This window comes from Plodia interpunctella, chromosome 2 (assembly GCF_027563975.2).
Source record: "Plodia interpunctella isolate USDA-ARS_2022_Savannah chromosome 2, ilPloInte3.2, whole genome shotgun sequence".
NCBI lineage: Eukaryota > Metazoa > Arthropoda > Insecta > Lepidoptera > Pyralidae > Plodia > Plodia interpunctella.
In genome coordinates, this window is record NC_071295.1 from 10,378,908 (window position 1) to 10,392,002 (window position 13,095).

At 32.6% G+C, this 13,095-nt stretch overlaps 1 protein-coding gene and 1 non-coding gene across 4 annotated transcripts in view; both read left to right on the forward strand.

Moving 5' to 3' along the window:
* Sdc (Syndecan) overlaps positions 1-7,090 on the forward strand; it is a 217,468-nt gene extending 210,378 nt beyond the window's left edge. For 2 of the 3 annotated variants that reach the window (XM_053763402.1, XM_053763394.1), the window contains exons 3-5: positions 1,104-1,228; positions 2,379-2,505; positions 3,411-7,090. In XM_053763402.1, the coding sequence (XP_053619377.1) occupies positions 1,104-1,228; positions 2,379-2,505; positions 3,411-3,583 (425 nt within the window). In that variant the 3' untranslated portion in view covers positions 3,584-7,090. Of the gene's footprint in view, positions 1-299; positions 451-1,103; positions 1,229-2,378; positions 2,506-3,410 lie in introns of those variants that run through there. The other variant, XM_053763409.2, reaches the window with a different exon arrangement.
* A 1,660-nt stretch (positions 7,091-8,750) lies between these two features.
* TRNAL-UAG (transfer RNA leucine (anticodon UAG)) lies at positions 8,751-8,830 on the forward strand. Its single transcript has one exon. It is a non-coding gene; the product is annotated as a tRNA-Leu (tRNA).
* The last annotated feature ends 4,265 nt before the right edge of the window (positions 8,831-13,095 follow it).

Below are 13,095 nucleotides of genomic sequence, written 5' to 3' on the forward strand. Positions count from 1 at the left end.
TTTCTTATCATTGTCCAGAAATATTGTGTAAGACGAAGCTTTAATATCATTATTTTTTATGACTTCAATTGTTTTCTTATTAAAGTTAAATTTGTGTTCTCGTCGATGTCAATTACTGTGTTATTTTGAATTATGTAGTCATTACTATTTTCCTTATTACGTCACGAAACAATCAGTTTAACTATAAATTAACAAATTACTAACATTAACAAAATATCCGTAATAATTGTCATTATGCTGTAGCTATTAAAACAATAGTGTTAATTGTGTCATAGCCTTGAATTTACACTTTTTTATCATCTGTAAAGTGTGACAGAAGCCATTTGGTTATCCACACACCAGTTTCCCGTTTAACACGCTCCTAGACGGTCGACTCGATAAATATTTATTACTAAATTGTCTATCTATAAATTTCTATTCTTCAAAACAATTCTTCTGAAAAGGAGTTCGGTAAGTTTATCAGTATCTACATTAGCTATGAAATGATTTATTTAATTACCTTGCATGACTCATTCTTCATCATGCAAAACAATATCGTTTTTACCGATTTCTCGTATCCATTTATTGAATGCTCCATCGACTAGTGCCGCATGTTTTTCGGTACGTTAGCATTTATCATCCCATGGTGATCATTTTTAGCATTTATGGCCAATTTATTTTCGTCATTGGCATCTCTCATGTATTTTAGAATTTTAATTTTTGGATTTTTGATGTATCATTTTAATTTAAATAGTGATTGATCCTTAGCAATTCCGAATACCTGAATAAACGACCCTATTCCTAAGTCTTCGTCCACCAAACGATTACTAATTTCTTTACACTTTTCGTTTCGTATGTAAATGGAATGTGTATGAGTAATTCTTTTCATATGCAACATTGTAACAACTGAAAAATACTAACAACGGAAAATAGTTTTCGAAGCAATCATTATTCTATTAATCGAATCGACTTTTAATCCAATGGAGTATCTAAACTCTAAAAATACTAACAAATTAAAGCTTCTTGCAGTGTGATAACATTGTCAAAAGAAATGTCCAGTACATTTTTACCTTCTGTTTCCTCTTGTATCTGTCCTAATTTGCTTTTCGTCATTGTAATTCCAGCACGGTTGAAGCCCTCGGAGACAAGCAACACCGAAGTGGTGATTGGTGGCGCGAGGGACGTCCCCCCCTCGCGTCCAGACCAGACTGATATCAGCATCTCTGGAGAGGAAACCAATCCTGAACCTGTAAGTAGTCTTATATTGTTTCATGTTTAATTTATTTATTAAAGTCTATTGTACAAAATACCAGGAGTCCGACTCTCACATAATCGAAGTTATGAAGTTTCTCCAATTTTTTTTATTTGTTTTAATATTTACAAACGAAAAGGTTTAATCGATCGATGCGTCCGGTTGAACTTTTTGACGATTATTTTTTGTATATGCAAAAACAGCTTCATAAAAATTGGATAAAACTGATGATTGTACGTATAAATCGGAGGTCTGTAGTAAACACATAATGTGTAAGTTTAATAATAAACTTTACAGTCAACCTTTGGATAAAATACATTTACCGATTTTAGCTCTGCGAATCCTAAGATATTTCTATCGAAAGCAATAGAAACATAGCACAAACCTTTGTTTATAAACTTACTTTATTCTTAAATGACCACCATTCTGATCACAACTCGAGTAGTAACAGTGTCATCTTGTAGTCCTTCTACTACTTCATCACACATAAACAACAGTTTTCCATTGATTCTCAATTTTTGATCCCCAACCAAATGAGCGAGTTATGAGTTTGACGTGTATCTTTCGACAAGGATTTTGGTGGCCATGTTTTTCTTTTTAGTAAATTGTAATTTCCATTTTGAAAAACGATTATCTTGTATCATATTGTCATGTAGTATTTTATTAATTTTCGCTATTAATTAAAATAACTTGATAAAGTGTGATGGTGGCGCTGGCGTGCGTTGTAGCCAGTCTTAATGTTATTTTCTGTTTGATGTTCTTAGCCACATCATACATACACGCATAGTACACATCATACACAGCAGTGGAACACAAATAAAGACTGAAAAAAGAAGTTCTTAGCCGCGCTTATTCACCCTCTAGTGGTTACATAGGTTTTATCAGATTGTTTTTATTTGTATATTTTAAGGAGCAACAGCATATTTAATAAGCAAGAGCATACATAATTCTAGACAAAAACAATACATTACAAGAAGCCAATTACAGGTTCCCGCCGATAATAACATGCTAGACTTTGTTAACAATGTTACAAAGTATGCACATTCTAGCGATAAGCACTAGAAAATACTGCATCTAATTATTAAAGAATTGTCTTGCTAAATGACATCGTAACGAAGACACTGATCGAGATCATTATCATTTCCAGGACCACCAGCCGGACGGGTCGTCGTTCGTGGAGTCGAAGGTGGGTCCGGCGGACAACGGCGTGCTCATCATGAACAAGCCGGAGGACCAAGCCACCAGCTTCTTCGCGCAGCCTGGCATTCTTGCTGGTCAGTGTTCGTTACTACTCTTACTTGTCAGAACTCCATCCACTGACTTGTCACGCACATGATCGGCTGCGCCAATTACATATGAGTATTTTATTGCATCCAAGGCACGCCATATGATGATTACGATTGCATTCACATTGTAGTCGAACAACTTAATACTTCCTCAAACTAAAAAATTTGAAGTAATTGTAAAACTACTGATATTTGTTTGTTCCCATTGAGTCACACCGCGATTTGTAACACCGCTACACACCGGGAGAACGAGTTTATTTGTTAGACAAATTAAAAAAACCCCCCACCTTTCAATATTCATTTCGCTACAACTTTTGAACGGCTTAACCGATTTTGATCAAAAAACATTTAAGAACCACCGCATAAAAATGGCTTCAGAATGCCATTGTAACTATGTTTTTCATGTCTACAAAGTGTTAATTTGTACGGGAATGTAGTCCCGTTCAGTAATAATACTTACGAATATTAAAATAAAATATATAATATAAGTAAATAATTAATTAATTATGACCCCAATAGATTATAATCACCTAAAATCATATTTTGGAGCAATTTTAATATTCAAATTCAAATCATTCAGAAATTAGACCTTCACAGGCACTTTTTCTCGTCAATCTTTATATTTATAGTTATTTCTCACAAGCTACAAACTACTGGCATTTCGGAACGACCACTGCTGAGAAGAAATGCCTAAAGAAACTCATTTGAACAGTGTTGGTCCCTATCATGCCAGATCGGCTTACCATTATTGTTTCTTACAATGTTTTTTTTTTCTTTCTAATAATATATAAAAGTACATAATGTACATAGTCAAAAGGTATATCAAAACAGGTTATGATTGTGATCCGAGTGCTGATTATAATATATAATAAAGATTTTAATTGTACTTTCAGCCGTGATTGGTGGCGCAGTAGTTGGACTATTATGCGCGATCCTCGTGGTTATGTTCATTGTGTACCGCATGCGCAAGAAAGATGAAGGTTCTTACGCCCTGGATGAGCCGAAGAGAAGCCCCGCCGCAGCCTCCTACGGGAAGGGACACAACAATAGGGAATTTTACGCGTGAGACGACACAGAACAAACCATGCCACGTGTTTACTAGTCGGCTGACCGATCGAGACTAATCGGCTTGATCAAAATGCCGTTCATACATTTTTGTTTTTTTTTTTTTTAATTATTATTATTAATAATATTTAAATTATGGTTTCACGCATATGCGTCTACGTGGCTAAAATTGTTCTGTGACTGACACAAAAATTTATTAAAATTTATATCATTTGGATTGAGTTTTGTACGGCTTGTACTGTGACATGTACAAACTCTGTACAAAAAAAAAAAGGTCTAAACGAAGAGATTGTCAGAGATGGGCCATTGAAATGTTAAATTATTTAAATTATCAATTTCAAGACCAAGTTGAGTGATCAAGATCACGTGGTGTCCTAAACTTTCGCTTCGAGACCAACGTGGTTTGTGTGTTGTTGAATATCATTGTTCTATATGATGGATGGTTGATTGTCGAATGTTATCTGTAAAATTGAATGTGCCATCTGCTTATCTGTATATTGCAATATCTCTTCGCACGGACTTCATAAATTACTTATTTATAGTTTAAAAAAAAATAATATTTTGCTGTAGTCTTAGTGTTGGAGTCTAGTTTATACAATTTTTTATATATTTATTTGTTTATGAACAAGGGGTAACTAACTCTAGAGGTCTATGGACACGTCCATATCTTTTGTCTATGTATGTAATATAGTACTTGTATTGTATATCTATATCAACACTACATTTTTAATTAGAATTTGTACAACAAGCTTTTTGCTTCCATATAATCCATGGCATCATCGAAATTAATATTTTTAAATATTATATTATGTATAAACACATGGCTGTTAACTTTTTGGCTTACAATTGTAATTTGCTAATAGTTTATACGTTCCTTTCTAGGTCTATTTATTAAGTGGTGTCTATTTATTAAGTATGTTTGAATAAATTGGATTAAAATTAACATTTTATCAACTAAGGATATTAAGTTCTCTGTTTGGCTAAGAAATTATTAATCATATACCTAGTTAGTGTTTATTTTATTGCATATATACGCATATGCGCGGTTGGTTTTACGCCCTGGCATAAATTGGGCCTAAGGCTGGAACTCGACTCTAATCGATGCTAAGTCTCGAACAACCAAAAGAATTTCGTTCGTCAAAACGAGACTCTTTTGGATTAGGTCGCAGTAGGTTGTCAATACCCAGCTGAACAGGTGCTCAGCTGGGTATTGACAACCAAATGACGAAGTTGGCGGCTTGAAACATGACTCCGCTTAGCACAGCTTCGATCATGTCTGGCCCTAAAAGTTTTTTCTGGGATAAACCGATCTACGCATATGCTAATAACGGTAACAGAAAATACCTTTTTCGAAAGATTATTTCGTTTAATAACGCGTTAAAATATGAAAAAAAAAACAATTATGAAATTCCACCGTATTTTTTCACGTTACAAACTCACAATATATTATTTTTAACTTGGTTGTGCAACGAAATCATATATTTTTATTGTTAAACTTTTTCTTTATAAGCTATGTGCCATTTTCAATGTTAAGGTCTGTTTTCTATATTTTCATTATATCCGATTAAATAATAATTAATCCAGTGGTTAATTTTTAAACAACAATTGTCAATTAATTTATTATTTTCAATACGATAATTTAACAAATCTATATAAAATTGTAGACGCAACTCTCAGTTTATGGATAAAATAAATAATTCTGAGCAAGTGTAAATAATACATTTCTAATTATTTGCTTAAAATAAAAATATTACATTTTGTCTCAAGCATAGACAAGATTAAAACTTTTTTGCAATATATTGTTTTGAAACAAGAAACCTGAAATTCACTGTATTTTTTTGTGACCATCGAATTGTAAAAATATGCTAATTATATACTAGTAAATATTATCTGTAAAGTGTTCTAAATGTCAAAACTCAGCAAATATAAGGACATAATTAGAAAGTAGTTGAAACGTTCTATAAGGTTCAATACGTGCGAACTGCATTTAGAATTATGTTTATATTTTTCAATTCTTAAATCTTAAAAAGAAAATACCAATCACTTTTTATTAAATAAAAATTGTTTTATTTACGAGACAAAAATGTATTGTTAACTTGGAATTAATTCATGAATTCTACTTTTAATTACCTAGGTTAGTTAATTTAAAATAAAACTAATTTAAAAATGCAGTTTACTCGCAATTGCCTTACATACATTCCTATCAGAACCACTGGTTTGGATAATAGCGGAATTTTATTACTATGTTGTGTATTCAAAATTTAAGTACGAATCAATTTTCTGAAAAATAATGAAATATCATTATGGGATATGTATTTATCAAACTTGTTGTAGCCTGCAGGTATTGCTGTTAAAAAAAATCTTCTTTATTCCATCCTTGTAATAAATAAATGACACAAGTCTGGAACTTACTTTGGAGCTAACTCAATCTGTGTGATTTATCCCTATATATCAAAAAAATGATGGAATAGAGGAAACAAAGTCTTATTAAAATTTTCTAAAACATTAAATTAAATTTTTCTAAATAATGTAACTAATTGGAATAAAAATGTCCAATTAGTTACAATATTACCTATATGCGATATATGAGATAGAATGGATGGATGGATTTTTTAAATACACGCATGATTCAAAAATCGAAGAGAAGGACGATTTTCACTTGATTTAGAACAATTTCAATAATAACCCTTGAGACGAGACAACATCATTCGGCTCACGAGTTATTTGTGGCTAATTTATTTAAAAAAAGACATTATATTTAAATGTTTACACCGTTATATTATCTGAATCGTGAATCGAGGTTATGCTTGGACGTAAATCTCTGCAAGTATTAGGATACTTATATAAACAGAGATTTACGCCCAAGCATAAACTGGGCATAAATTTAATGTTCACGGCGTAATCTCTTTCTATAACACACTACTTATTCACGTTTACACAACATAATAATTTAATTCTAGTACATCGTAGGGAGCAGTCCCATGCTCATTAGTTTAAGAATTTGTACATTATATTTGTAAATTCTCTTAGTCTACTGGAGTAACTTGTACTGTAATGTTATATCACTGTAACCAAAAATAAGTTGTACTAATTGGTCTCCCGCTTAACGTTGAATTCGTTTTCTAACATCGATAATCGATATCGATAATAGGCTTGTTTAAATATGAATTTAAGTAAAAAAAAAAAATAGAGTCTCATTAGGAATATGTTTTCAATGTTTATAATTTCACGATGTATCTTCCTATTGTACATTAAAATAATAATCAGAATTCTATGAAATTCACTTTCGTGACATCAGTAGTCCATGACAAAACCATACAATTATTTTCAAACGCATATATTTTTGTTAATTTGCAATACTAGGAAGATTGCAAGTTGAACGAGTGAATTTATGTTCATATTATATTTTACATGTTAAGGCTAGGTAGTCAGTTTACACGATGGATGTCCACTGAAATGTAAATACACTCCTATACACTTAGGTAAATATACAGGTCATTATGAACAATTATGAGTTTTATTTAATTAAACAGTAGGCAGCCCTGGAGATTTTTGTGTTTACTCGAGACGAGCGCGTCAGTAATCGGGTGTTCTTTACCCTGCGTCCACATCGAGATAAAAGATCAATGCTGTACGACTTACCTACATCGTACAATCCTGCTGTGTCGTAGTCGACCCAGTTTTAGTACGTCAATTATCGCTAAAGATTATTTGTTTATTTGTAAACACATGCCATTCGACTAACATCAGCATTACTAGCAATTGTTGCGGACAAGCAACTTAAACTTGTAACTTTTAACTAATAAACTATTCACTTCGTGGATCTTTTCTTCTCAACTACAATGTGATCCGATGCGACACGATAATTGTCGTGTTTCCTATATTGATTCCTATTAATATTATAAATGGGAAACTTTGTATGGAATAATGTATGTATGTTTGTTACTCTTTCACGCAAAATCTACTGGACGAATTGTTATAAAATTTGGTACACGGGTAGAATATAACCTGAAATAACACATAGGGTACTTTTTATTCTGAAATTCCCGCAGCAGATAGTACATCCACATTATACATATATGATACTAGTTTTTCCCACAACTTACTATATGAGTACAAATCCGTTTCCAGTGGGAATTTTAGGAAATCCCTTCTTACTTCTTCTCCCCTACACTGTCCTAGGAACTTACACACCACAATTCAGCTTTCTACGCCCAGTAGTTTCGGCTGTGCGTTGTCTGAGAGTCAGTCACTCAGTAACGCAATAGTTTTATTCGATTTAAGTATGGTGTCGCATTTTTTTAAATCGGCAATTGAATCGTTATCCAAGAATTTGTAAATAAGTTTTTTTATCTAAAAAATGTGATTAAATTAAAAGAGCTGGGTTGATGATGATGAATAATATATTTTACAAGTTTTTGTTAGACAAATTAAAAAAAACCTTTCAATATGATTAAGTAAGTTTTATACAACAATATGAAAAGTTGTTTTTAGTTCAAAAGTTGTAGCGAAATGAATTTCGCTACAACTTTTGAACGGCTGAACCGATTTTGATCAAAAAACATTTAAGAACCACCGCATAAAAATGGCTTCAGAATGCCATTGTAACTATGTTTTTCATGTCTAAGAACATAGCTAAGAACACTCGGGATAAAATTATCTATGACACAAAAAAAAACTAAACGTAAATCGGTTCATCCGTTTGGGCGATACACAGACACACACGTTAAACTTATTAAAGCGTAGGTTGACGTAAGTATAATGTCAATATGTCTAATTTGTTCAAAAATGTAAGCATAAATACAACACTTTTGCTTGATACATTTTACAGGCGCTTATTCATTGTGCATTTGTACAATGTAGTACGATATGCGTACAATACGTACGTACGCAATTTGTCTTATTTGTGAAACATAGGTACTTAACAGGAAATTAAACTTGTACTAATAAAAGAAAATACAACTAACTAAAAAATAATAATGATTAAAATTACCTGATTCCTTAAAAATGTTTTAAAAATAATATTGTACTAATGTAGGTACATGTACTAATACGAAAATGAAAATATTATGGCAGTTTCTAAAACATTACTTGACAATTAGCAATATTTACAATGACGTGAATTGGCCCACGACATGAGATTCAATATTTCGACCGAGCTCTCACGAGGCAGCGTGGCCGAGTGGTCTAAGGCGCTGGTTTTAGGCACCAGTCCGAAAGGGCGTGGGTTCGAATCCCACCGCTGTCAGAAACTTTTTGCTTATATAACATAAATATATTTTTTATAACCCCTTTCTATTATAAAATGTATTTTTATTTAGTTAAGTTTAGTTTAAATTTTTATTACTTTTGATCGATTTTAGAATTTTATTAAAAATATTAATAAAATAGCTATTTCATTAATATTTTTATAGACATACATAATAATATATTTTTTTAATTATTTGATCTCTTGATCACAAATCACAATAATGATAGATAATTACTTCTAAATTAAATTATTAGGGTTTAAACTTTAACACCAGTCCGAAAGGGCGTGGGTTCGGATCCCACCGCTGTCAGGTGCTTTTTGAATTTTATAAGATTCTGTGTGATTAGTTCGTATATATTTAATTATTTATGAGAAATCCTGGGCAGCAACTTGTAATTTATAAGTCTGAGAAATTTCTACCCAACGATAAAAATATCAAAATTCATATTGGACAAGGAGGGGAAAAGTTACTATGTACGATTCTACTAACCTTACGAGTTTGAGATACTTAATATACTTAGATAAAAAAAGGGAATAAAATTAATACCAAATAGGTAATTCAATGTATTTGACAAATACTTTCAAAACACGTTGATGTCTTTTGAAGTGGTGACAGATTTGTTGGCAGAATCAAAACAAAAACCGCACTTGGACTCCTAAATGCCACAGCAACTTGAAAATTTCCCATCATATATTCATTTTCCATTTGTCAGCCGTACTTTAGGGTGATTACAAAAAAAATATGACATTTTAACAATAATAAAATAAAATAATAAAAAATATATATTATATTACGAAAAATCACACAGATTGAGCTAGTCCCAAAGTAAAATAAAATTAAATGAAGTTGCTATCTCCTGGTGGCTGGCAACACAGTGTTTATCAACCAATCTTGACCATTCATTCAACCATTCATATTTCGACGGCAACGTAGTTCACCAGAAATCCGTTTTCTTCACTTTCTTATTAGACTTCTTCATAGTCGTATTCCTCATGGCTGAGGGTCGTGGTCATTACGTGGAATGAAACACACACAACAACTTTCTTGGCATTATTAATGGAGTGATTTTACATTGCCTTCTCAATTTCACACAGCAGTTAATAATAATCGACCAGTGTGAAGGTTTCCTCACGATGTTTTCCTTCACCGGAAGCAAGTGGTGGTCTATGAAAACTACTATACATGAGTCAGATTGGTATACAAACTCATGTGGCACGAGTAGGATTCGAACCTGGGATCTTTCGATCCACAGGCGGGCGTCTTAACCATTACACCACCACCGCTACCGTATACACTACACACGCATAGACTTACCTGTCCATATATAAAAATGTAGGGCTAATTATAAACAACCATATCGATATCATTACCATTATCATCATGTATAGAAAAACGTGAGGAAACCTGCACACTGGTTGACAGTTTAAGTTCACTAGTGTATATGCGACTACTTGCCACTAGATGTCGGTGGGTAGTCGTAAAAATCATGTCTTCAGGCGACGCCAGTGTTAGCAATAACACACTCGATAAGAAAAAAAAATATCATTACCGTCTAGCCGAGAGCCTTTCACCCACATCTATGTAGGATTATCCCGAACAGATCATTTGTTTGACTTTCCCTGTCACCGGCATCAAGTCTTACTTTTTGTAGCTGGCGTTAGCAAAAACTGGTCGGGATTCGCGCGCCGTCGGCTGTTTGCGGATTATTTTTGAACTAACGCACAGAGTATTTCTCCGCAGAGTAACACATTAAAAAAAAATAAAGAAACTCTACTTATATGGCTGAAATTTTCTATTGAGGGGTTTGAACCCCTCAATACCCACTCAACCCCCATTTAATATTTTTAATTCATTCATCTGAATGAATTAAAAATATTTAAAAAAAACTCCTTATGAATGTAGTTGGAAAGTTTTAGTGATAAAAATATTTTATTTCCGAATGTCAAGTTCGAGACACGAGCCGCAGTTTGTATGATTGACAAACTAAACTTAAAATTTACGCAAATTAGGAAGTATATAAACAATCTCAGTTTTACCGATAAACGCCAGCTGCAACACGAGATCAATCAAGGGAAAAAACGTGAAACGAATACAATACAATGAATCCCATCATCATCATAATCTCCATAATCTTTGTGGGGTTTGAGCACCCTTATAAATAGGGGTGCTGCAGCAGTGCAAAATACATACATACTTTTAACTGCAACTACATTACCGCAAAATAAATAAATTCAGCTATGTTTGAACTTATTTTTTATTCCGTAGAGGTTGTGTTTAATTTATTCATTATTCTCTAGATAATTCCAAAACATAAAATATATATCTCTCGGTATCCCGTCTAATCTGTGAATATGCTAATATTTAGAAGGATATGTTCGGTTTTGGCATTGACATCGATTAATTACCCGCTCGATAGCGAATCGAGAGCGGAGCACTCGACTAAATCTTAAATCGGTATGTAACTTCACGAGCGCACTACTTACAAGCACGATTTATTATGATAATTGATAATCTTTTATTTACCATCGAAAGTAGGTTACAATACAACCTACGTTTGACTATTCCGATAATGGTGACTGTTCCGATTTACCGTTTATCGTTTGGGAAAAAAAAGCCACCATCAAAATTTTATTTTTGCTTTTCATACTTATTGATCGAATACCATATTTTTTTATATACTTTCTAAACCAAATAGATCCAAGTATAATTTTAGAGAATACAGCCGTATAGTTTTGTAATAGTTATTCCTCTGCCGTTAAGAGTCGGAGCTCAGGGTCCGCTTGTCTACATTTTCGCCTCCACTTCGCACGGTCGTCGACTTCACTTGAACTATATCTGGATACAATCAATTTTCAAATCTAAACTTCAGTTGTTGTGTCTATTTATCTGTGATCAGTAAAGTTGGTAAGATGACTCATCCACCTGCCGGAATCAAGTCTAGATTAATATTAAAATTAGTCTTAATCTCTCATAGACTTTAGATACCGACGGTAATAAAAATTCTCGATATTGATACATTTGTAAAGCGATATCCTAGACTATAAACGGAAAATTAATGATATATTAATTTCATAAATATTGCTTATAGATCAGGTTAAACTATAAGTAACTTGATGCGTTTATTATCAACATATGTGTTGTGATTATGATAAACTTCTGAATTTATATATTGTGGGTATACGTTATTTTTAGCCTCTGCCAAAATAGAAACCTTTTGTTGGATTTTCGAGACCTAAAATATATCTTTGCTATACAATTTTTTTTAACGACTGCAAGAACGTTTACTGTAACCAAAGGTGGGTTGCACCGTCAACAGAAAAACGCAAAGTACGCCTACGTATTTTGTCTAAAAGTCAACGTCGCGCCGATTAAAATCTATGCAATTTGACGGTGAAACTCAATCACTTATATTTTACTCTACAATAGTTGTGGATGACAATAGAGTCTGAGACTAGTCATAATCAATGGACCTTAAATAATAAATAAATATATAAATAATAATAAATAAATATATCAGGACAAATCACACAGATTGAGCTAGCCCCAAAGTAAGTTCGAGATTTGTCTTATGGGATACTAACTCAACGATACTATATTTTATAACAAATACATATATAGATAAACATCCAAGACTCGGGCCAATTAGAAAAAGATCATTTTCCATCATGACCCGACCGGGGATCGAACCCGGGACCTCTCGGTTCAGTGGCAAGAACCTTACCACTGCGCCACCGAGGTCGTCAATATAGAAGTCATTGACTTTACATAAAAAGGTCTACAATTTCATTTAAAATTAAAAGCAGTAGGTACCCCATAAATAAATGAAGTGCATATTTAGAGTCAAATATAATTAATTTATGTTGTTTAGACACCGCCTGCGGCTGTTAATGTCTTTTTAATTCATTTTTAAAACTAATCAATGATATGTAGCGACTAAAATAGCAGTATATCACGTATTTACCCAGTGTCTATTAGTTATAACGTTATAAATAAATATTCAATGTAAATTCTGAAGTTAAATATTTGGTTTAGTTTTTGGCAAATTTTATTGCGGACTCAGGGCAATGTTTGATGTTAGTTTTTTATTCAAATTTCGTGATTTGCGAGTATCAGTAGGATGAGTAGGATTTTTGTTTGTCCAAAGAAAGAAAATAATTTATATAACTATATCTTTTTAGTGTTTCTGTTAAGAACAAATTGAGAATAAGACTACTATATCTAATTCTCAATTTGTTCGTTAATGGTGTTTGTCATTTGGGGG